At 39.2% G+C, this 24,534-nt stretch overlaps 2 protein-coding genes across 8 annotated transcripts; both read left to right on the top strand.

Moving 5' to 3' along the window:
- The first annotated feature begins 11 nt into the window (after positions 1-11).
- On the top strand, positions 12-12,377 carry LOC133133015 (transcription initiation factor TFIID subunit 6-like). 3 transcript variants are annotated; one of them, XM_061248907.1, is made up of 15 exons: positions 12-321; positions 2,751-2,945; positions 3,099-3,185; positions 3,541-3,694; positions 4,000-4,056; positions 4,321-4,440; positions 4,608-4,729; positions 5,129-5,206; positions 5,416-5,517; positions 5,792-5,974; positions 6,073-6,147; positions 6,847-6,972; positions 8,343-8,516; positions 9,037-9,231; positions 10,903-12,377. In XM_061248907.1, exons 2-15 carry the CDS (start codon positions 2,790-2,792, stop codon positions 11,206-11,208), a joined length of 1,935 nt encoding a protein of 644 aa, XP_061104891.1. In that variant the 5' UTR covers positions 12-321; positions 2,751-2,789; the 3' UTR covers positions 11,209-12,377. The 3 variants fall into 3 exon arrangements, with proteins under 3 accessions (XP_061104891.1, XP_061104890.1, XP_061104892.1); XM_061248906.1 differs by lacking the exon at positions 12-321 and adding an exon at positions 1,678-2,179; XM_061248908.1 differs by lacking the exon at positions 12-321 and adding an exon at positions 1,678-2,179 and having other exon boundaries at positions 2,735-2,945.
- A 764-nt stretch (positions 12,378-13,141) lies between these two features.
- Positions 13,142-22,970, top strand: LOC133132398 (transmembrane protein 272-like). 5 transcript variants are annotated; one of them, XM_061247829.1, is made up of 6 exons: positions 13,596-13,777; positions 14,413-14,489; positions 19,389-19,472; positions 19,701-19,751; positions 19,846-20,049; positions 21,176-22,970. In XM_061247829.1, the coding sequence occupies exons 3-6, from the start codon at positions 19,409-19,411 to the stop codon at positions 21,388-21,390; spliced, it is 534 nt and encodes a 177-aa protein (XP_061103813.1). In that variant the 5' UTR covers positions 13,596-13,777; positions 14,413-14,489; positions 19,389-19,408; the 3' UTR covers positions 21,391-22,970. The 5 variants fall into 5 exon arrangements, with proteins under 5 accessions (XP_061103812.1, XP_061103811.1, XP_061103813.1 ...); XM_061247828.1 differs by lacking the exons at positions 13,596-13,777; positions 14,413-14,489 and adding an exon at positions 13,142-13,200; XM_061247827.1 differs by lacking the exons at positions 13,596-13,777; positions 14,413-14,489 and adding an exon at positions 13,157-13,311.
- The last annotated feature ends 1,564 nt before the right edge of the window (positions 22,971-24,534 follow it).

Below are 24,534 nucleotides of genomic sequence, written 5' to 3'. Positions count from 1 at the left end.
AGTCACATTGCGGATACAATATTGTGCGCATGGACTATATTTTGTTGTTTTTAATGTACTGTTTTTAGGGCTGATTTCAACCTGGGACACCTGCAAAGTTGCATTTCTTGTCAATCCTTTGTATTAATTAACTATCAGGTTGAAAAGAAAACCAGCTACTACAGGCATGAAGGGCCAGAGTTGAATCTGTGTGGTGTATGATGGTGAGACTGGTTCGTTCGGAATGGCACTTCAACCAGGCAGAGTCGCCGAAAGTAGCCTGTCACCTGCGTGATCCACGGGCGCCTCCTGGCTGCCTGCAACAACTGCGCAAATTGTCAGGTATTTTCCCGCAATGCCTGTACACAGGTTTGCTAGTGGTCTAAAATCATGTCATTTTGAATATTCTTTTGTTTATATTCAAAACCAATATAACTTCATCAGTCAGATGTGGGAGGGGTAGGGTGGTGGCATTGCCCCCCAAATATTTGCCTTGTCCCCCAAACGCAATTGCTGGTACCGTGTTCATGTCAGCGGCAAACCTTGTGACCGTCAAAAATCTCTAATGAGTAATGGCAGAACGTCCCCCTTTACCCTCCATCCCCTTGACAAGCTGGTTGGTGCCTTGCATGGCAGCCAATCACTTTTGGTGTGTGTGTGTGTGTGTGTGTGTGTGTGTGTGTGGATGGGTGAATGAGAAGCATTAATTGTACGGGCATTTACCATTTTACCATTTACAGTCAATAATCTCTGAAATTAGCAAAAAGCAGAACCCTGTGGCTTGTGACAGTTGTGTATATATGTGTATATCTCACTAATCATACTCTTCAGATTCACTGTTCCGGAACATATAAATTGCCTGGTGTGGGGTACAGCCATCAATTAACTGAGACAACTTTGCAGCAAACTGACAGGCATGGTAATTAGGGCTGTATCTCAAGGTCAGCTTAACATAAGGCTGCAGCTAAAGTATCAAAAGACACTTTAGTCTCTCCTCTCTAATTTTGAACATCCTTACCCAAAAAGGTTTTATTATATAAAATGTGAAGTGCGATTTTTTTTTTACTTTTGAAGGTGAAAATAACGAAAGGTCTTCAATGTGTGAGGTAATCCCTTGTTTTGGAGGAATAAACAGTGTGACAATTTACCCATGTGACAATTTACCCTGCTCTCCCCATATCTATCATGCTTATAATTCCAATATATTTAGAGAATTGGAGAATAAATAAAACTAATAATAATAATAATAATAATAATAATAATAATTATTATTATTATTATTATTATTATTATTATTATTATTATTATTTTATTATTATTATTATTATTATAAATAAAGTACATTTTACTCAGTTGCCTACATATGGTCCCTATTGGACTCATATAAACTGTTATAGATGAATGAACAGTTAACAATTTACTTGTTATTTTTTGTTTTATTATTAGAGAAACAGATCATACTCACTAATTTGGGAACTGTTTGACAAAATATCCAAGGATTATATAACCAATAATTATGCGAAACTACAATATATGTTTAGTTTGCTTTAATTCATTATTCGTAATGAAACTAATATTAAAAATGAAAGTATTGTATGTACCTTTGGGCAAGATCCGCCTTCTTTAGAATGCGTCCATTGGCCCATTCTGGCCAATTAGATCAATGAAGAAGACCTCGTTTTGCGGAAATGCGTGAAACGTCCACCTCGTCCTTAAAGCTGTAAAAAAAGATTTAGTTTAAGAACAAGATTCTTTACTAATTATCCAATAAACAAAAATAATCTTTTCGGTCAAACTGGGATTTACTATTATCTACGTTTTGTGTAATTAAGAAGTTATTTTATTTCTGGGTCGGTGACAGGCACAGAAATGTAACGTTTAAGGACCCACAACATGAAAAATGTCACGGCGGATTTTAAGAAAAATTGGAAGGAGCTGGTCAGGTCTAAACAATGGCTAATACCCAATAATAAACCATATTGTAGTTGGTTTTTCCTGTGTTGCTCCACAAGCTAATTGTATAACAAGCTAGCTAGATTAATAACGTTACATTAATACAAATCGACAATGGTTTTTCTAATCGGTAAATTGTGAAGGTTAGTCCATTTTCGACTGGGACTGCTGTTACGTGTGTTTCACTAGCTAGCTAGCTAGCTAGCTGACTAGCTAACGTTAACCAGATTATTTCAAGAATTAAAAGGTAAGAATTTTTCTTCTTATGAAGTTAGTCTAGCTACGTAAGAGGCTTTTTGCACTTAAACGTATGTGAGAAAAGCTAGCCAGTTGTGTTCATATGAAAACAATAACACAGCAGCTTCGTGTTCATTTTGCACAGTTCGGAAAATGAATCTAGAAATATCGTAGATAACGTTTGCAGGCGAATCCGACGTTAGTAAACTATGAAGAAATATAGTTGGGTACCTCTCAGTGTCATTTGTAGCGTTATGCCATTAACTTTGGCTATTAGCTTGCTGTACTGAAAGGTGTGTAACTTATGCAAGTAAAATAACATTTACCCCCATATTGCCAGGCTTACAATATATTTCGTTATAGCCAACAAATCAGATGTGGGATGAACACAAATATGTATATGGTGATACAATAAATAAATAAATATCGAAATAATTTCCAAATTATTATTACGATAATGCGTCCATAATAATATTGAGCACACCGGCACATTCTAAAATAAGAATATATTGCCAAGCTAAAGTATGTTTTTCGTGCCAGATACAGGCTTTTACATACTCGTCAGTTTTTATTATTTTCAGTTCAATCTCAGATACTGACACCCCCCACCACCAAATACGATGGCAGAGGATCGGAGGCCAAAGCAGTGCACTGTGGTACTGCCAACGGAGTCAATGAAGGCCATTGGCGAGTCCGTTGGAGTTGGGCAATTACAGGAGGAGAGCTGTGCGGCATTGAGCGAGGAAGTCAGTTACCGCATCAAAGAGATATTTCAGGTAACAAATTTGGCCTATTTAGTAACATAAGCTGACAGAGGCACCATGGGTGGATGGATACCATACTCTCTGTGTATTACACACTGTATGTCAAGGTGTGAATGTGTATGGCAGTTTGCCCTACTGTAATTTGTGTGTATTTGTGTTATTCAGGATGCTTTTAAGTTCATGCACCATGGGAAGAGACGCAAACTGACCACCAGTGACATCGACCATGCACTTAAACTGAAGAATGTGGAGGTGCGTAGAGAGAGATACTGGAGGCCTACAGACTGATTTAAAGCAGCACATATCATTATGGGTGCCTAGATTTTGCAAAGGAGTAGAGTTGCATGGCACCTTTTGACAGCTTGTACAGCCACACAGACTAGCAGAGGAACATGTTATGTGTAAAAATAGCTTTAACAGCAAGCATGCTACACAGTCGTATGATGTCTGTCATTTTTATTTATCAGTGCTTCTTAAAGAAAAGTTGCTTCATATCCAAACCTTTTGCCTCTCAGTGTGTTGGTAATATATGTGGGCAGTTGTGTTTGTTCTGTGGGGATGTGTTTTGTGTGGGCATTGACAGTGAATGTTGTTTTACTTTCCAAAGCCCCTGTATGGGTTCCAGGCCCAAGAGTTCATCCCGTTCCGCTTTGCCAGTGGAGGTGGCCGAGAGCTGCACTTCTACGAAGAGAAGGAAGTTGACCTGAGTGACATCATCAACACACCACTTCCTCGAGTGCCCCTGGACGTCTCACTCAAGGGTATATCCCACATTGCTGTTTGTGTTTCAGACAGAATTGGTAGTAGTATTGCTGGTTGTCATGCTAATGAAGATACATACTAATGTTGTTGAAGAGCTGCATATTTGCCTTATTTTCTGATTATTTTAGAAACCGTTGCACTGATATAAATCATAATAATGGCATGGCTAGAAGTTTCATGGTTAGCAGGAGTTGTGATATAGTGGTGAGGTCTGTGGTGGTTGCAGTAATAATGATAGCAGAAGTAGCTAGAACTCTTGCTTTCGGATTATGTTGATTTTTGTTCTCCACCTGTTGTCTTGCAGCTCATTGGTTAAGTATAGATGGTGTCCAGCCTGCTATACCAGAGAACCCACCTCCTGGTGAGACCATCCAAATCCTGTTTCTGTATCAGTGTTTATCAGACAGTTTGTTTTCATCCCTGACTTTTCTGCGTGTCCTTCTCTGCCTCTCTGTCTCTGCCTGCCTTTCTACTTGTCTGTTCATCCTTCTGTCTGTGGTTATCCTTGTCATCTGGTCTGTCTGATCTTCTTTTATCTCTTTGCTCTCAGACTCTCACATTGTATTGCTTTTTGATTGAGGGTTTTCCATCACCATCTCTTCATTCTCTCTTCCGTCTCATGCAGCTCCAAAAGAATTGCAGAAAGCGGAATCCACCGAGCCCCTTAAAGTTGTGAAGCCTGGGCAGGAGGAAGAGGGAAGCATACAGGGCAAAGGTCAGGGTTCAGCTGCTACAGAAGGCAAAGGTGAGCAAGTAAACATGAAATGTTGTGTGTGTCATTTGAACCATGAGGTATATTTCATCACCTGTGGAAGAGTAAAGAAAAGAACATGGAAGATTTAGTTTCCTCTTCACCTTTACTCATTTTCTCTCTCCCTATGACCCCACACTCCTCCTTGCTCTCTGCCTCAGGAAAGGAGAAGAGCTTGATGAGGATGAAGCCACGCGGCACACACGAGCTGTCTGTGGAGCAGCAGCTCTACTACAAGGAGATCACAGAGGCTTGTGTGGGCTCCTGCGAAGCCAAGAGAGCAGTGAGTCTGTGTTTGGAAATGAGAGAGAAACTGGTTAAATGACAGTTAAAAGTACTATAAATTACAACAAAATGGCTGGCGATGTAGTTTGCTTTGCAGGTGGCACTCAGGTACTATGCACTAACGAAGCAAACACATGTGTAGTGTAATGTTATGTGAAATGCATACAAACAAATCAATATTTCAAGTAGGCTTATTTGAAATACCACCCATCTGAATCAGATTAAATGTGTGAAAAATAATCAGTTTAGAATAATTGCTGCACACTGAATTGCTCTGGGAAATTCAGTGGGAGAATAGGCACATTATGCTGGCACAGAATGACATGCGCAGCATTCGCATGTTCTGTGAGGATGTAAATAAATTCTGACTTGTCACCTGCCCTGTCGTTCTGCATAGGAAGCTCTACAGAGCATAGCTACAGATCCTGGGCTGTACCAGATGCTCCCAAGATTCACCACTTTCATCTCTGAAGGGGTAAGACTGCATACGCGTCTGTTTAACTTACATCATGTCCACATGAGTTTGTGTAAAGACTTTATTGGTGTTTCCAGATTTTTGCTCATCTTGAAGTGATAGTGCACCATGGACAGCTGTGTCGTATTTTTTTGTATTGTGGCCTCATACACATCTGTCCGGAGTGGAGTAATTTCATGCCCCTCTTTCACACTCTCTTTCTCCCTTAGGTACGTGTGAATGTGGTGCAGAATAACCTGGCTCTCTTGATCTACCTGATGAGAATGGCCAAAGCTCTCATGGACAACCCTACACTATACTTGGAGAAATATGTGAGTTCTCTTTGTTTGCCCTGTGTGTGTGCAGATGATTGAAGATGTTGTAAGTTTACATTTGGACATCTAGCAGACTGTTTTAAATGTATTTGCTGCTATAAAGGGGGGTAAGTAGGGCAGTGTCAGGACTCCATCTGGGAATGAAACTTGCAACTTGGGTAAAAGCCCGTTTTCCTGACCACTGTACTACACCACTGGCCTGGCCTTTCTCATCTCCTCTTGTCTCTGTGAGGACCTTTGTAAGCCTGCTCTCCCTTCACCTTTGCTGCAGCTCCATGAACTGATCCCAGCAGTGGTGTCCTGCATTGTGAGTAAGCAGCTGTGTTTGAGGCCAGATGTTGATAACCACTGGGCTCTGCGTGACTTTGCCGCCCGACTCATGGCCCAGAGCTGCAAGACCTTCAGCACCACCACCAACAACATGCAGTCCCGCATCACCAAGACCTTCACCAAGGTGTGTGTGTATCCTGTCTGCCCCTGCCCTCTCAGTCTCCGTATATCTGAGCACCACCCGTGACCGCTTCTGCTGTGTCCTGTTTCTGTCACACTCAGAGTTTGCTGGATGAGAAGACACAGTGGACAACGCGGTACGGCTGCATCGCCGGACTGTCAGAGCTGGGGCCGGACGTGAGTTGGGGAATTTTTAGGAACATCTCTCATAGTTTGTAATTTTATTTTATTATCTTTTTTCATTTTTGTCCTTGTTCTGAAGATACAACCTGTACCTTGTATGCAAGGTATTTGTAATGTCCAAGCAAGAAATGAATCAGAAAATGTTAGAGGCAATTATTTTATTTTTTTGTACTGAAAAACCGCGCAGTGGTTTTTGATACGATTTCTTTTGCAATATGCTCCTTATGCAGAGAAGCCAATTTTACACTCAGTTTTGTCTTTCTCATTTTTACATATGTATTCAATTTCTCATGAAAAAGCATCGTGCTTTGCATCACCTAGGGTACAGGAGAGCAGTCTGTTGGTTAGGGGTCTGTGTTTCATCGCTCTCTATTGACCTCCACTGGTCGATTGCACCTGTGGACTGCATAGCAAAGCCGCATATGAAATGGCTTCCATCAACTCCAATCTGTGTGAGCTTAGCTGTAGTCTGCAAAAGAAGTGGCTGACAACACCACATGTTTTGGAGGAGAACTGTGGATGTCTAAACTCTCGGGAATGGGCTGTGGGGTTCGCGCATGAACACAGTTGAAGGTTGCAGATAAATGGATTTCACAAATTCCTGTGGGAATTGGACACGTACAGCCCCATGTTGGGTGTCAAATTTGTAAAAGCATAATGCTAGGGGATTTCCCTCGGTCTTGTTTTCTCCAGGTGGTTAAGACACTGATCCTCCCTCGGTTGACAGCAGAGGGCGCTCGTATCAAGGCAGCGACTGATGGGCCAGTCTTGTCCAACATCGAGAAGATCGGAGCTGAGCATGTGCAGAACCTGCTATTGGTGAGGGTGATTGGATCTTACTGGGGTGCAAAGCAGGGGTGAGGGCAATGATGGGAAGCTGAGAGGTAGTCAGATTTACTAAAATCATTAATTAATTAAAAATTAATGTTTCCTTTTGATACATATTTTATTCTTAAGCATTGTCTTACCTGGGTTGAACACACTAAGACAGGGTCGACAATTTGTGAATTCTGTCTAATTTACTAAAGCAGGCCTTAATTGCAACTCTCTATTTCCTGAAGATTTGAATAATTATTGAATACAGTGATTTCCTGAGCTATATAACTCTTTTCTGTGAAAGTACACTGTTAAAAGTTAAAGTACACTTTATTCTTGTTTTCGTCCATGTTAAACTGCTTGTGAAATTCAAGCAGTTTAGGTTATATGAATAAACTCAAATGACACGTAAGAAGTGAATAGTCAGAACACGTTCTTCACAAGATAGTCACCCAGATTTTGGAGTTCATAAAAACCCATATTTAGCTAAATACATGGGTGTCTGTGGGAACCTATATAGCAGTGTTGCATGTGAACTTTCAGAACAGTATGACTGTCTTTGCAGAACAAATGTCATGAATATGCTCAGTAGTTATTATTGCAAAAGGTGGCTATTTTGATTAATGTTTAAATATATTTTTTTGTAAAACAAAAGGTGTTCTCTTTTTTTTAAATCTCTGATTGATTGAAAATGGGTGAACAGGAACTGTTGCCTGGTAGTAAATAATAATATAAGTTCTGTCTTACAAATGTAGGAGTAATCAGCAGTCAGAAAAAGACACAGAGGATTAAGCCAAAACTGTAAATATGTCAGGAGAGGGTCTTTCGTCCAAGAGGGTCTTTCCATTACAATTTCACATATAAACCTCACTACTGGAGTATATAAAAGAGGAACTGAAGTCATACACCCAAAGACCAAATTTCCTGCTGGCTGTGGTGAAGTTACTGTTACATGCTTTTCTGTATGTCCAAATGTTTTTCAACGTAAGGTGCAGTTGCAGAATTTACGATCCTCATTCTGTACTGTGCTATATAAGGTGCTGGACAGTTATAGCATTTTTTTTCAAACATAATATGAAACTAACATTTGTTTTATTGAAAGGACACATGACTTTTTGAGCAGTTTGTGAGATAGAAGTATAAAAATGCTTACTTCTGAATTTAAAGAATTGTCTTCTTGGGCATATACATTCAAGAGGATATAAAATGAATTGTAAATACAATTCACCTCTACTTTGGTGTTAGTAAAGTCTTGGCCATTAATGTGTTGGTATGTACAACCACGACAGACTATATAGGGAATGTTTTTGTCTCCTGTCTTTTTTTTTTCTTTTTTCTTTATTATATATTGTGGCTTTCCCATGGCTGCACAGAAACACTGCGCTACTGTGCTTGCTAAGACGCGCACACCTCCAGACATCGCGGATCAGTACCAGGCTGAGTACGGCTACCTTGGCACAATGCTGTGTTCCCACGTAGTGAAGGCTCGAGCCCAGGCTGCAGTGCAGGCCCAGCAGGTCAACAGAACCACCCTCACCATCACCCAGGTAACTGTCAATCATGCTTTGCGTACTAAATGCAGGGGTGCCAAAAAGATTGAGAGACATCTTTTTCCAGGATCTTTTTTTTTCTTCTTCTGAGAAATGGTATGAGAATAAATCAATGTATTTTTTTTTACTTTAAATTGTGCAGGTGAATCATGAATAGTACAGGTAACTGTCAATCACACCACTAAATCGCTATGGCAGAGGTATCACAACTGTCAGTGCCATAGTCTAATATCTATCCAGCTAACTGTAAAATGTTCCGGTTGAATAGAAGTATGAGAGGTATCTGGTTATCACACAGACTATTGTTAATCATATTGACACAAGCAGCTGCAGTCATCAGAAAACCTGCATTTCTGTCAAAGCCACCAGCTTTACTTTTCAGCATGACTTGGATAATAAAGGTAACCACAACCTTTCATGGTACAAAAGCTGGCCAAACAGGAGGAACTAGAGAAAGAAAAACCAAAATACTGATACACATGCATTTATAGCCTGTAAAAATCAATTTCTCTTGCAGCCACGTCCCACTCTCACCATCTCCCAGAGTGCTGTGGGGATGTCGGGGGGACCTCGCACACCCAATATCATCAAAGTGCCCAGCTCCCTCACCCTCATGACGTCCGCCCACCCCGGGACCCCAACCCAGGCTTCACCCCCGGCAACCAAGTACATCGTCATGGGCACCAGCGCAGGGGTGGCCCCCTCTCAGCAGGTACCAACGTGAATGTTAAGTTTTTGTTTCCATGGATACTGCCACCATTATTGTAACCATTATTTACAAAACTTAACTTGAAGTTCTTGGAGGTGGCGCAGCCTGTAGAGCACTGACCGCATGCTCATTGCGAGCCACGATGTCGGCGGTTTGAATCCGATCGTCTGACATTTGTTGCATGTATTTCCCTCTCTCTTGCTCCCATTCTTCCTGTCTCTCTATACTATACTGTCCAATAAAGCTGAAAAAGGCCAAAAAAAAAAAAAGTGAAAGTTCTTTCACTGAAATATGATTATGGAGAGACTTTTGCTAACTGAATGTGTAAGGATGGGAAGTGCCGTTTTCTCTTTCTATTATATGTGTTGACCATCTACAGTAGTGTGCTGAAATTTGTGCACACCTGGTCAAAAAGCCTTTTACAATGACATGCTATTTTTATTTCTTTCATGATTTTTCATCATTTTATCGGTTGAGGATAAGTTCATGTTCGTCTTTAACAGGTTGATTAGATTTGCACATTATGAAATATGCCATTACAAAAAAAGGGCAATAGTCCTCAAAGTTTGTCTTTAGACTTGTTAAATCTGATGTGTTGTTGTGAGGCATATCGGATAAATAACCTTTTTCTGTTTGAATGCGCTTCTTCAAGTCAAATACTTTTGTGGAAGACTGAAAGTAAGGTTATATCGCCAATCAGTATTATCAAGTAGCCTAGTGTTATTTTTAGTAATATCAGCATATTTGTTGCAGCTGCCAACAAATCCTCTACTAAAGTTCTCAGTGGAACGTCTTTTGGGTATTCTGTATTATGGGTATATTCTGTATGTTTCCTACAAAGTAATGCGAATGGCCTATGTGATTGGCGACGGTTAACCTATTAGCACTTCTATTAGCACAAAAACATTGCGTCATGTCAGAGAGAAGAAACATCTTTGCTCATATGGTGGAATAGTGCTTAAATTACAACATAATTCAGCTAATTTTCACATTCTGTTGGATGTTTTAGCCCAAGGCATTCACCGTTCACATTTGCAAAAGTCAGTTTAAAATGATGACGTAAGTCTTGCGCTGTTGCGGGGCAATTCTTTGGGACATCATTTGTGCACACCTGGTCAAAAAGCCTTTACAATTAATATTTAAGTGAACAGAAGCGAACCTGACTGGTGCAAATGGTACAACGTTCACCATCACCCAGGTAACAGTCACTCACTCGGGTAAAGAAGGCAATCTTGGTTTAAATTTTGCAGAAAGGTCACATGTTTATCTCAAGTTCATGTTAGTACTTTTTTCTTGAGTCTGAATTGGTTCCTGGACTTAAGGTGAAAACAAAAAGCATACCCTGGCCCCATCTGAATACCCTGAAGTAGTATCCTTCCTCCCTTCCATAATCATTTTACAGCTGTTAAGTCTACTGATTGACTTGGTGAGGTTTCTACCATATTGCTTTCTCCTGTTCATGCTCTGTAGATCAGATGCAGGAAGGAAGAATGTGAATTAACAAATTGTGGACACAGCCTTTCCAGAACCTGCGTTTCAGACCACTGGCCTAATCTCTGTATTTTGTTATGCAGTCTGCTGAGACTATGTGGTCTAATTTCTGTGTGGTCTGCAATCTACTCTGTTCTAATGTGTTCTGAAATTTTCTCTGATCTGTAATCTCTGTTTCTACAGGTGATCACTCTCAGCTCCTCTCGCTCCAGTTCCCCAATGACCAGCACTATCGCAAGCACTGCATCCACTCTGCAGCCCCAGGTCAAACTAGAGTCTGGAGGGGCTGGTGGGGTGGCTGGGTCACGCACCCTCCAAAAATACATTGTTGTGTCCCTGCCTTCTTCTTCCTCCTCTTCTCTGGAGAGCAAGAGCTCCGGCCTGCTTCCTGCCCCACCCATCTCATCCACTTCTTCTCTGACTTTGGAGTCCGGGGTCAAACTGGAGCTCTCTGGGCCTCCAGGAGCCCGGACTCACTCCCCACATTGAGCGCACAAGGAGACAGGTCTGCGCCCTCCATCCACCACACTGCCCGACTGAAACTCACAGGCATTAGGGGAAGGGCTTTGGGAAAAGGGTGAGGAACATCAGGAAAGGGGTGACTGGAGCTCCTTATTCAGACACCAGAATCAGCGATAATGAAATGGGGGATTAAAGAAATCAAAGAGGAGCTGCAAGATTCTATTTATAACAACCAACAGAATAATGCTCATTGCGATCGGTGGATACTACTTCGAAATACAGACAGAAATGATCAAACAATCACGTCACCATTGTTCTGTTAGTTGTAACCAATGTACTTGGTGGAGCTTTTCCATTTTCAACATGCAAGGTGACACTATGACTCTCTTGCCCCTATTTTAAGATCCTTGACAAAAATAGGGGATCAAAGCTTCATGAAAATATTTGCCTGCCAACTCCACTCCTAGAGGCTTCCCATGCAGTTGTCCAAAAGTAATTTATTTTTCTATAATGGTCCATTACTGATGGCAGCTCTTCCACATTCACTGTGTTTGAATAATGGGTGGTTTGTGGGAAGTTTAAACTGAAATGGAATTCATTTAACATTATTTACGATAGCCATAGGAAGAAAAAAAGAAAGAAAAAAAACATAGTGAAAGGCCTGTCAACCACATGTTGTCATAGCAATGTATTAATGCTCACTCTAGTGGTGATATTTGTGAAGAAAAAGGTATAGCCTTGTACCTTTACCAAAGTTACGCTTTATAGTTATTTATTTCATCATAGTTTTTAAGTTGTTACTTACACTATCCAAGAAGGATTGTCCTGCCTGGCAGAATTCAATCTATTATCTCATTTATATCATTACTCTGGTAAAATGTCCATAGGAAAAATTAACTGTAGAAGGCAAGGGAAAACTCAGTTATGTCATGGCTGTATTTCGCTATGACTTGTCATAATTTCTCTCTCTAACTCACACACTCACACACACACACACACACACACACACACACACACACAAATATAAACCAGGAGAGTTTGGTTGAAGGATTGGTGAAGCTGTGAGTATTCCATCTACTTTGGTCGTTCCCCACACACATTAATTGTCTAAAACTGCCCAGATGTTTGTATGGTTAACATTATTCTGATTGGCATCATCCATTTTATATTCAGTAATAAAATCTAATTTTGTAATACTTCTGTGTTACTCTTACTTTGGACTGAGAATTCTTACATTTCACTTCTCGTCTAGCATGCCACGGCATGCCACCTCAGGGATATAAAGAACCCTTCCATTGGATAAGAGTTTTACAATTCTTGCTATAAGCAACTTAATGTCCTGCACTGAATATAGCAGAATGCAGTTTTATTTAAAATCTGTAATGGTTAAAGGTGCTATACACTGCGAGTCGTGTTTCCTTCCCATTTGTACCGTTAGCAACAAGGCCGACGCAATGACTCATTCCGAATCCTAGCGCTGCATTGCATGCTGGGATTTGTGCGTTAAGAGGCACGTAGACTTACTGGACACTCCGTAGTCTGAGGCAATCGGGATAATGGGGAAGGAGTGAAACAAGGTATGTCACAGGGTAAATTGGAAAAGTACAAAAAACAAAAACTTCTCAACAACAAACAATGCGTTTGGCAGCCAATTAGCTATAATGATGCAGTAAGCGTTTCGGTCTGGTCCCTACTTTGCACGCTAGGGATTAGAGAGATGGTCAACCTGCCAGATGTTTTGTCGGTTTCACCACAGTTGTGTGTTCTTTCCATTTAAAGTGTACGGTTTTTAAAACTTAAGTGCGTCTTGTGTTGTGGTTATATATTCGTAGATGTGATACGATGGCTGAAAGGAAGCAGGGTAAAATACAAATACGAACTGAATCGTGCTTTCTGTGAGGCCAACTTTAAGCCGACTGTAAACTTCCTACAAAACCGAAACACTTGCATTCACGTGACTCCTTAAAAGCACGTGAAAGGTCAACAGGTCAGAGATTCAGAGCAGAGAAGGAATCACAGGTATTCAAGAGGCATTACATTTGAGGTGTCTTGTAATGCATACTGCTTTTTGATTAAAATTGGCATACCACCGAGGGGCCAGTTGAACCATTTCTATCGTAACAAACTGGAGTAAGTCGATATTCGATCCATGATCTTATGCTGGGCTTGTTTGACTGCTTGCACGATGCCTGTTCCGGAAATTAAATTATTTTCTAAATTCCAACAAGCACAAGCAGTTGCATTTGATTTGACAACTAGATTTGACGACATGAGAGTTTTATTCATTTGTTGAATTTATTAAATAAATGTTGCTCATGCTAAATGTTATACAAACAAAGCTTCCAAGCTGCCAATGCTGGATATTGATTTCGATGACAAAACGCTAATTTCAGATGTCCATCTCTTCTAACGTTAGATCTAGGAAGAGGAAGTAGGTGTGTGCGGCTGTGTTAACTGGTGGGCTGGCTGGAGTACTCCTAACCTGTCATAGAAGAAGTTTAACTGTTCCACTTAGGCGTTTCTGTCGTTTTCTTTGCATCGTGTTTAGTTGTGGTTTTAAAAGTGGAATCGCTTAGACTTCGACGATCTACGACTGGTAAGACTTTGTGGCGATTACGACATTGTTACGACATCGCGTTAGGATACTAAGATAATTGATGTCCGTCTTTAACAGGTTGATTAGATTTGTACATTATGAAATATTCCTTTACAAAAAAAGGGCACTAGTCCTCGAAGTTCCATGAAAAAGTACCCCAAGTGCCATGTGGGTTCACTTCTGGGTATGTCTGATAGGTCAAATACTTCTGTGGAAGACTGAAAGTAAGGTTATATAGCCAATCAGTATTATCAAGTAGCCTAGTGTTATTTTAGTAATGTTAGCATATTTGTTGGAGCTGTCAACAAATCCACTGCTAAAGTTCTCAGCGGAACGTCTTTTGGGTATTCTGTATTATGGGTATATTCTGTATGTTTCCTACGAAGTAATGCGAGTGGCCTATGTGATTGGCGACGGTTAACCTATTAGCACTTCTTTATACAAAAAACATTGTGTCATGTCAGAGAGAAACATCTTTGCTCATGTGGTGGAGATCTATATAATCTATACGTATTGAAAATTGCATACATACAAAATGTACTTGTATGTAAGCAATTTTTTCAATTAAGTGAGTTAAATAGTGCTTAAATTACGACATAATACAGCTCATTTTCACGTTCTGTTGGACGTTTTAGCCCAAGGCATGATTTGTACAACCTGGATTTCTTGTTTTCGGAGCCGTTCACATTTGCAGAAGACCGTTTGAAATGACGTAAGTCTTGCGCTGTTGCCGGGCAATTATTTTGGCATAAAGTACCGAACATTATGTTTATCTTTAAAAGTCATAGGACCACTTGTTTTATGCAGCCTTTTCTTAATAACTTCCTCATTGTTTTCGCATAAACAGGTTCTTCGTGATGCTTTACATTTTTGTGTGTAGTTTGCATGGTCTCCTCGTGTCTGCATGGGTTTACTCCAGGAGCTCCAATTTCCTTTCACAGTCCTGAAGACATGCAAAATAACAAACTGATGCTAAATTAATCTACACTTTTATATCAAAAAGTACAGACATTGCAAGTGTCTTGTAAAAGGCAACTTTATTACATGACAAAATGGATAATAAGCTTTAAGTTTGTTAACTTGTTACTTACATTCTCCGAGAAGGATTGTCCTGCCTGGCAGGATTCAAGCTATTATCTCATTTAAATCATTGATTTGGTAAAATGTCCATAGGAAAAATTAATTGTAGAAGGCAAGGGAAAACTCAGTTATGTCATGGTTGTATTTCGCTATGACTTGTCATAATTTCTCTCTCTAACTCACACACACACACACACACACACACACACACACACACACACACACACACACACACACACACACAAACAAATATATAAAGCAACTGGAACCAGGAGAGTTTGGTTGAAGGATTGGACCTTCAACTTTGGTGATTCCCCACACATATACATTGTCTAAAACTGCCCAGATGTTTGCATGGTTAACATTATTCTGATTGGCATCATCCATTTTATATTCAGTAATAAAATTTAATTTTGTAATATTTCTGTGTTACTCTTCTTACTTTGGACTGAGAATTCTTACATTTCACTTCTCGTCTAGCATGCCACCTCAGGGATATAAAGAACCCTTCCATTGGATAGGAGTTTAACAGTTCTGACTAAAAGCAACTTAATGTTCTGCACTGAATATAGCAGAATGCAGTTTTATTTAAAATCTGTAATGGTTAAAGGTGCTATACACTGCGAGTTGTGTTTCCTTCCCATTTGTACCGTTAGCAACAAGGCCGACGCAATGACTCATTCCGAATCCTAGCGCTGCATTGCATGCTGGGATTTGTGCGTTAAGAGGCACGTAGACTTACTGGACACTCCGTAGTCTGAGGCAATCGGGATAATGGGGAAGGAGTGAAACAAGGTATGTCACAGGGTAAATGGGAAAAGTACAAAAAACAAAAACTTCTCAACAACAAACAAAGCGTTTGGCAGCCAATTGGCTATAATGATGCAGTAAGCGTTTCGGTCTGGTCCCTACTTTGTACGCTAGGGATTAGAGAGATGGTCAACCTGCCAGATGTTTTGTCGGTTTCACCACAGTTGTGTGTTCTTTCCATTTAAAGTGTACGGTTTTTAAAACTTAAGTGCGTCTTGTGTTGTGGTTATATATTCGTAGATGTGATACGATGGCTGAAAGGAAGCAGGGTAAAATACAAATACGAACTGAATCGTGCTTTCTGTGAGGCCAACTTTAAGCCGACTGTAAACTTCCTACAAAACCGAAACACTTGCATTCACGTGACTCCTTAAAAGCACGTGAAAGGTCAACAGGTCAGATTTCAGAGTTTGAAATGATGACGTAAATCTTGCGCTGTTGCGGGGCAATTCTTTGGGACATAACTACTCTATTTCTGACTTCGAAATAATAGGCCTATTTAATGCATGAAATAATCTCTAGAATCTTGTTATAGATTCTGAACTGAAGCAAGAGACGGGCAAAATACATCAACAATCAATGTATAAAGTAAATGTATGAATGCATCAATTAGTTACAAAAACATATTGGCATAAAGTACAGAACATTATGTTTATCTTTAAAAGTCATAGGACCACTTGTTTTATGCAGCCTTTTCTTAATAACTTCCTCATTGTTTTCGCATTAACATTTTTCCATCCTGGTAAAATTAGGCTTTGTTCCAACCAATTTCGGCAGTAAATGTGCATGCCCTTACGGCCCTTATGTCATGCCCGTTTTTTATAAGCTTGGATATACATTGATCTACAGGCATAGAGTCCTAACTGTCATGAAGCAAGATTCTATGAACTGGAAGATAAATAATGTTGGCTGGTGCCTGGCTTTCCACAGCTTAACCATTGCTATATTAGATAATATTGCAGTCAATTGTCCAACAATCTGTTCTTATTTGGGTTTTGGGAAAGTTAGGGTGTGATTCAGTGATTTTAGGCCCAAAGAAACATACCTACTTTCTTCAATAAACAACTAATGATTCCAACAACAACATAGAAAACAAATAAAAACATCAAGAATCAGAATCACAAGCTTTAAAAGGAACTTTATGTGCTCAGAGCTCAGTGGTGCAGTGAGTAGCACAGTCGTGATGCCTTACAGGAAGAACCTGGCCTTTTTATGTGTAGTTTGCATGGTCTCCTCGTGTCTGCATGGGTTTACTCCAGGAGCTCCAATTTCCTTTCACAGTCCTGAAGACGTGCAAAATAACAAACTGATGCTAAATGAATCTACATTTTTATATCAAAAAGTACAGACATTGCAAGTGTCTTGTAAAAGGCAACTTTATTACATGACAAAATGGATTATTAAACTCTGCACTCTGCATCTGCAAGTAATTTAGAAAACTTCTAATTCCTCAACAACAAAATCTTAAATGAGGTGAACGTTCCATACATTCTCTCCCTGAATCACAGTGAGATTGGAACCTAGTACCATTAACCCCAATTGGATCAGACCGAATCGGTCGTGTGCTTGACAGATATATGACGAGGCTTGAAATTAAGACAATGTTCTCATTCTCTACATTAAAGCTATACATTTAGTCTCCATAATCTTATGGAACAGAAAATAATATGATTGTCATCCTGTAAAGGCACTGACCTAGTGCATGGAAGACCGCAGGATCTGAATTCGAATCCAACAGCCCACAGGGGTGACCGTTCACTTCTGAAATGTGTGATGTCCTCAGCCTTGGGGTCTGTGTTTCATACCAGAAGTGGTTGAGGGAACCACATGTTTCAGTGAAGAACTATAGATCTGTATGCGCTCCCATATTGGCTGCAGAGGTCACTGCATGTGACTAAACTGCTAGTTCCAATGTTCCAAATTAGGGGGGAAATTGGGCACGCCATATTTAAAAAAAATTATAATAATTTGTTGAGTGATGAGACATCTGACAGTCTGTAGGGTGAGTAATGCAGTTCCATCTGCCCCATGCAGTTCCATCCCTCCTGCCGGGACACTTTCTCAGCTGTGGTCTCTTCTCTGTCTGCTAGCTAGCTGTTTAATGTCTGGACTTATCTAGTTGTATTCTAGCTGCCATAAATTCTTATTTATTATTTAATTATAATCACTATGTCATTATATAGACTTAGTATTGGCAATTCATTTTCTGGTTTTAGCCTACTAATGATATTGGCTACATTTGTCACAGCAAACATGTCCATAGTTAATATTCATTAGCTGGATAACAGTTGGCCAACATAAAATGGCTAGCATAAAATTGGAGAGGCCATAAATACATGAAAAGATGGAGAAAAAAGGCGTGACTTCATTATTTTTTCCCTGAGCTTCCCTTTAAATTTACGTTTCAGTTCCACAGGTATTTGTCTTATATGGTTTAATCATGTGATCACAACCAGGCAGTCATGAGAACAGTGGTGCTGGTGGTTTATTTTGTGCTCAATAACTAGCTACTAGCTAATGTTACCATGAACCTATGACCTTGTAAGCTAGATGATTCAATTAGTAACAGCACATTGTTGCTTTGGGCTACATTTTTGAAGCTGCACTTTTATGACCTCATGATTTGCAGCTGAACACCTGAATTATAACTATAGTATTGTTCTGGGGTGAGTCTCATGCATGTGTGAGGCACTCCTGCACCTTGCTTTTTAGCCTCTCTTGCATGGGAAGGAAGCCATTGAGAAAGGGGTTTAAAAAATAGAGGAAGAAGGTGATGCAAAATTCTTGTACTACTTTTTCATAATGTTCTCACAATGCAAAATGTCACATTACAGCCCTAAAGAAAATAATATCCTAATTTAGGTATGCATGAATAATAATAATCATCGCCATCATAATAATGTTAATGTGCAGAATGTTCTTGCCCTGGCTTTTGGTGCCTGGCCACATGTAGCACCGTGCTTGGTACAGTATGACCACAATACATTTTTACACCCGCCCATTACACATCTTTTTTCATTTTGAAGATTCAGTCTGTTAATACGTGTGAATTGACCTTGCTCTGATGCACAACTCACACATTGTGACAAAAAAAAAGAAAGAAGCTTTTTATGACATGCATGCTCAAACCATGCATACAGTGCACATGTCATTCATTTAGTGTACACCCTTCGTGTTCATCATAGGTTCATAATTTAATTTTATAAACACATTTTTGTGTAAGTTGGTACAGTATGTTTTCACTCATTGAAGTTGTCACATTTCTCAAGCAACATCTCTAAACATGTTCTTTTATGTAGCACAAAGTTGCCCATTGAGCTTGAAAGGTTGTGTGCCAGGCACACACTAAGTCAGTCATCCTCTCAGGAGTTACTTAGAAAAAAAACCGTAGCCTTCATGTCGAAACTATTCAAATCGTTGGGTCCTGTTGTGTCATACTAATATATCTTTAAATGACTTAGAAACAAATAATTATTTAAATAACTATCTGGATTGTAGTCTACATTTGACTTGTAGTTGACATTGTAAATGTATGTTAATATTCGCTCAGAACTCCTCTGCAGGAGGAATCTACTGTGCTAAAGCCTTGCTTCCAGTTTGACATGCCATACTTACTGACTTAGCCTATATTTACCATGTGAACTAGCAACAGCTAGTGAGCAACAGCTTTGAGTTCATCAAGTCCTGCTAACCCCTTTTAACTGACTGTTGCCCCTTGCAGGTCAGTCTGCGTCAGTTAAAATGGAGGACAGGAATCTTCTGAGGAACTTTCGACAGGCTCCGAAACCCAGCACACCTGTGTTGGGTATGCAGCGTGCTTTTCCTGCTTTCATGGCGTTTTACATATCGTTCCCTCTGCATGTAAATGTTGCATATTTATGTATGAAAAAATCTGCTCATGCTAAGAGGGTAAAGATGAGTTGTGCATGAGTCCGTTAAAAGTAACTGGAACGTACTGTACCACAGTGTATGTTAGAACACAGAGTAAACCACATACAAATGACCCACTGCCTCCCTCTCATTCACCTTCCAGTGCTTTCCAAACTCATCATGCTTGCAATACCCATTACCCAAATTGTTCTGGGTGAGTCTCCCGGCTTCCTGAATATCTAATACAGACCAAAAGCGTTTGGCACCTTGGTGACTGCATTAAGTCTCTGTTACCCCCTCCCCCACAGGTACGATTTATCTGGACAAGTGCCCTGTCCAGCCCTACATTCCCATTTATGTGCTGGTTTCGGGGGTGTTCACCATGGTCCTGTCACTGCTGTCCTGCCTGCCCTGTGCCAGGGAGAGCGAGGAGCCGCAGAACCCACTCAGCAGCATCTGCACCGCCTGGAACTCCCTGATGATCCTCTTCCTCTTCTGCTGGTTCATCGCTGGTGAGAATGAATTCAAATAAAATACAGTATCGAGATCTTGCAATGCTTATGAAATGTTCCACTTTCAAATATTGCAATATGCACTGATCATCCATGACATTTAATACCACCTGCTTAAACCAGATTTTTTCATGATAAAAAAACTGTCTAAACGTGTCTAGAAACACGTAATATTTCAATGATATGTGTATTGATATAAGCAGATAATCATAAGTGAATTGCATTAAAAAAATTAAAATGGAAATCTTGTAAGCTCATTGGGAGGGGGGGAGGTGCATTGTTTTGTTATTTAAATATCTTGATACGTACTGGTGTTCATGATCACGTCTATTTTAACAGGTGCTCCAGGACTGGTAGAATTTTTCATATATATATATATATATGTTTTAAAAAGACCACCCACCATATTTCAAAATGCATGGGATTTATTCCGACATAAACTTCACCACATGCAGTACCATGTAATTGCAATGGAGGGAAGAAGGGTGTAAAAGGGTGGAAACTGGTGTAAAATGAGATTCCATGCCATGCCTTTTTAAATATGGCGGATCTTTATTTCTTGTTAAATATGAAATATGAAAAATTGTACTGGTCCTGGAGCATCTGTTAGACAGATAGACATCATCATGAACACCAGTGTGTACCAAGATATTTAAATAGTAAAACAATGCAACTTGTGATTATCTGCGTATATAAGTACACATATCATATAATGAAGTATTAAGTGTTTATAGACAAGTTAATACAATTTAAAGCATTTTTAATCATGAAAAAACTGGTTTTAATGTTGTGGCTATCCGGTTTATAAGGTATGTTCAGGGGGGTTTGCATGTGGAAATGAAGGAGATGGAATGAATAGTCTGATGAGGAAGCCCATGTGGAAAAAGTAGTATGCTGAAGTAAATGTAAATTGTGCTATTTTACACTTAAGAATGCCTACAAGTATCATTAAATTTATCAAGCGTGCTTATTATACTATTCACAAGGAAGGTTTGGGAAATGTCAAGACACATGCTTAGATCCAGGCTAGAGGAAAGGACAAATGGTAAAATTACCCATTTAGAAACAAATCTTTCATGTTCCAAAAAAACAATGCTGTGTCTGTTTGTTTTTCTCTTAAATTCAGGCAACGTGTGGATCTACTCAGTATATGCCCCCAGCTATGATCCCAATGACCTCACCCAGTACTGCCACAAGACCCTGTATCTGTTTGCGTTCTGGTTGACCACGCTGGTGTACATCCTGGTGGGAGTGCTCCTGGTTGGAGGCTGCTGTGCCCTCCTTTGCATGGCTGTGTGTGGGTGGAGTGGTTTTGGAAATAGATTTGATGATGACATCTAAGGCAGGGGTCATAGGTCAGGGGTTGTGAGCCATGGGTTCCATCATTTGCCATGTCAATCAAGAGTCCTGATCCCGAGTGATCACTAGTTGATCGCAGTGAGCCACAGGTTTACTGTTATTTGCTGTTGCTCAGCACTTACTTGTTCAGCTAAAGCAGCTGCTTGCAGTTAAATTACCACCCCTGGTTTTGTGGGTCTCAAACATTTGCTGATTTAGTCACACTTAACAATCAGGATCGATGAATTTGCATTGACTAATATAGTTGTAAACATCAATTAATTGATATACAAGTACATTAATTAAGCTTGAAATGAACTTTTAATTAGTTCATGTATTTGTTAACTTCTAATGTTTTAGTTGCAATATTTATACATTAGCAAACCATAGGGAAAAATGTTTTTTAGTAAACCATTAAGAAACGCATTAACTGTTTTTCTCATTCCAATAATAATTGTCATTAACTAATGTGGTTGTTGAGATTAATGTTGAACAAACATATATCTCGTTATTATTGCTAAATGACTTATCTGTCGTTAATTATTTAACAAATACATGTATTAATGCAAATTCATGTAACTTTATTCTAAAGTGTTATCGCTGATTTTATAGGGAAAACAAAAACCATCAGTCACTGGGGGCAGTGAAGGTTGATTTTACTTTGTGGGATAATTAACCTAGATAATTTATTCAGGAATGGGATTGGATACCCCTGAAACAACATGTACACCTTTGTTCAATCTGCCTGTTGTTGATCTACATACTACAGCACTACAGCACTTGGCTCCCTCATCTTCCACTTTTTCTAAACGTTTTTCTAAAGTTTAGAAAGTCGTCTGCTCCTCTGTATTGTTTAAGGTGGAGCACCTCGCTCTCTCACATGCCACAATAGGCTATGCTAGAGCCTACAAGAATAACACATTTTTTTATTATATTGCTGCAAGAAATGTTTGTTGAAGTTTTGAAAATGTGTTGTTTATGGTGAAATGTATATTGCAAGGGGAAATTAATTTAATCTATGACCCTCAAAAGAGCTCATTTTAATATGGCTGTGACTATGTGAATGTTGATGATTTATAGCTCATTTGTATGAGAATTTAACCACCACAGATACACAGTTGATTTCACTTGATGTGCCATGCTTAAACACCATACTTATGTTCCTGGCTTTCTCACAAGGCTTTCTTGAATGTTGCAGAGATTATAGAATAAATGTCAGCATTTGTGTGCATGTGTACACAACCATGCGTGCGTATCTGCACGTGTTTGTTTGTGTGTTTGTGTGTGCGTGTGTGCTCCGTTATTTCAGATTAAATGAGCTGCTCTTTCAGAGGCTACCAGGACAGATTTTGTAAGGCTCCTGAGTCATGGACAGTGATGGAGGAAAGAGCACAATCTTGCAACACAGGAAATGAGATAATCGGCTACAGTTGCTTTTTCTGATTTAAGTGTAGTTTGGTTCAGTGTTTATCGGCAGTGTTAGTGTGAAGCTTTGTGTTTTCTGTCTTGTGCATTTTCTACTGATGAGAGAGATCCTGCCCTTTATGATGGATGTAAAATAAATTACCTGCTGTGCTATATAATTTTGTCTTCTTTAAAGGCTCAATGAAATGCTGACTCGCACTCACACACACACTAACTCCACAAACAGAATCATTGACACAATCATATTGGTATTTGTTGCATGGGTTTAATCCATAAAACATGCATAAAAATCTGCTTAACTTGAACGCTGCAGTACTTAATATTAAGCATATTCATTTATTAAAATCATTGATGTATTGGTACTAACATGTAATAGAAAATATACCTATTGTGTATTACCCTGCACCATATGTAAAGATAAGGTAAAGATTGTGCATCATGTAACAAGATGCTGCTCTGTAATGCATTTGGAAGCAGGAGTGGTTAAATACAAAGACAGCCATGTAAATTGTTCTGATCTGCATTAAATGGTATCCACTAGTAATGGCAAAATGAGGTTTCATGGGTTGCATAATGACTGGAGCTACAGTAATTTGTCAATATCCAATTGGTTTCAATGAATTATGTCTGTTCACAGCAGTTTAGAATACAATAATAAAAAGTGAGTCACTGATAACATGGTAGCTCCTATTTTTAATGAAGCCTCATTGACTAGAGACCACAACATTTTGTAACATGTCACACAAACTTGGACAAATAACATTGATCAGCATCAAGAGTGCATAAAATATGCAATGAAATGGAAAACGATAGAAGACATACAGACTGTACAAGTGAGCATTATTTATTATACATGGATGAGAGCATGTCTCAAAAAGAAAAAGGCATACGATATAAAATGCCCCACATCCACCGGAACTAGTTTCTGACCTATAGCTGTTGGGTGTCACCCAATGAACATAACTAATAAACAGCACTAATAAAATAATGATATTTATAGTTATAAAAATATTTCAGCCCTCATAGTCTGATAAATGTTACCCCCGCTATTCAACGGAAATAGTATGTACCATACTGTGTAGTTAAATATATACTGCAATAAACTGAATTACATTTCAATATTTGAAGGCACTCATATATAAATACATTGAGCTCTTTGCTTTTTACATTCTGTTGGTTGTATTCAGATGAATCCCAATGAGACCAAAGCAACAATTATTAGCATATTATGCAACATAATTCTATATATTACTCAATGCATTAGTACAAATGACAATGTATTGAACATTTTAAGTAACAGTTCCTTTTTTGACTTCCCCATTATGACTTAATATAATTTCTGTGTAATTAGATGTGGAAAATGTTATCAGAACTGTCTTCCATTGTCAGAAAAAGACAAATCAAAATCATAATCTATTGTATCTCCATATATGGGGGAAATATATAGTTTTGTTATGTAAGGGCAGTTACACTTGTAGCATTTCAAATGTCATCTAATCTGTGAGCACCCAAATAATAGAAATTACACTACTCATTTTAAGCTACAGCAGAAGAAAAGCTACAAATCGCACTATCCAACAACTTGTCTAGTTAATTTACACAGGTGAAGAGAAACACCTTTTATGATTTCTCAAAGAGGTTACTACTCTACACTTAAATCTACACATTTGTATATATTGTAGTATTGTACAAACACTGGACAGTGTAAACCTTGTTGAAATG

Source organism: Conger conger, chromosome 7 (assembly GCF_963514075.1).
Source record: "Conger conger chromosome 7, fConCon1.1, whole genome shotgun sequence".
In the NCBI taxonomy this organism is placed as follows: domain Eukaryota; kingdom Metazoa; phylum Chordata; class Actinopteri; order Anguilliformes; family Congridae; genus Conger; species Conger conger.
Note: the sequence above shows the minus strand (reverse complement) of the source record. Positions and strands in the feature narration are given on the sequence as shown.

What these genes read in the sequence shown, in the direction of transcription:
- LOC133133015 (XM_061248907.1), top strand. Translation starts at nt 2,790, where the DNA reads ATGGCAGAGGATCGGAGGCCAAAGCAGTGCACTGTGGTACTGCCAACG. An exon ending in CCTGCGAAGCCAAGAGAGCA is followed by an intron (nt 4,730 to 5,128) that starts GTGAGTCTGTGT and finishes CGTTCTGCATAG; the next exon opens with GAAGCTCTACAGAGCATAGC. An exon ending in TCACCAAGACCTTCACCAAG is followed by an intron (nt 5,975 to 6,072) that starts GTGTGTGTGTAT and finishes TGTCACACTCAG; the next exon opens with AGTTTGCTGGATGAGAAGAC.
- LOC133132398 (XM_061247828.1), top strand. Translation starts at nt 19,409, where the DNA reads ATGGAGGACAGGAATCTTCTGAGGAACTTTCGACAGGCTCCGAAACCC. An exon ending in CATTACCCAAATTGTTCTGG is followed by an intron (nt 19,752 to 19,845) that starts GTGAGTCTCCCG and finishes CCTCCCCCACAG; the next exon opens with GTACGATTTATCTGGACAAG. An exon ending in CTTCTGCTGGTTCATCGCTG is followed by an intron (nt 20,050 to 21,175) that starts GTGAGAATGAAT and finishes TCTTAAATTCAG; the next exon opens with GCAACGTGTGGATCTACTCA.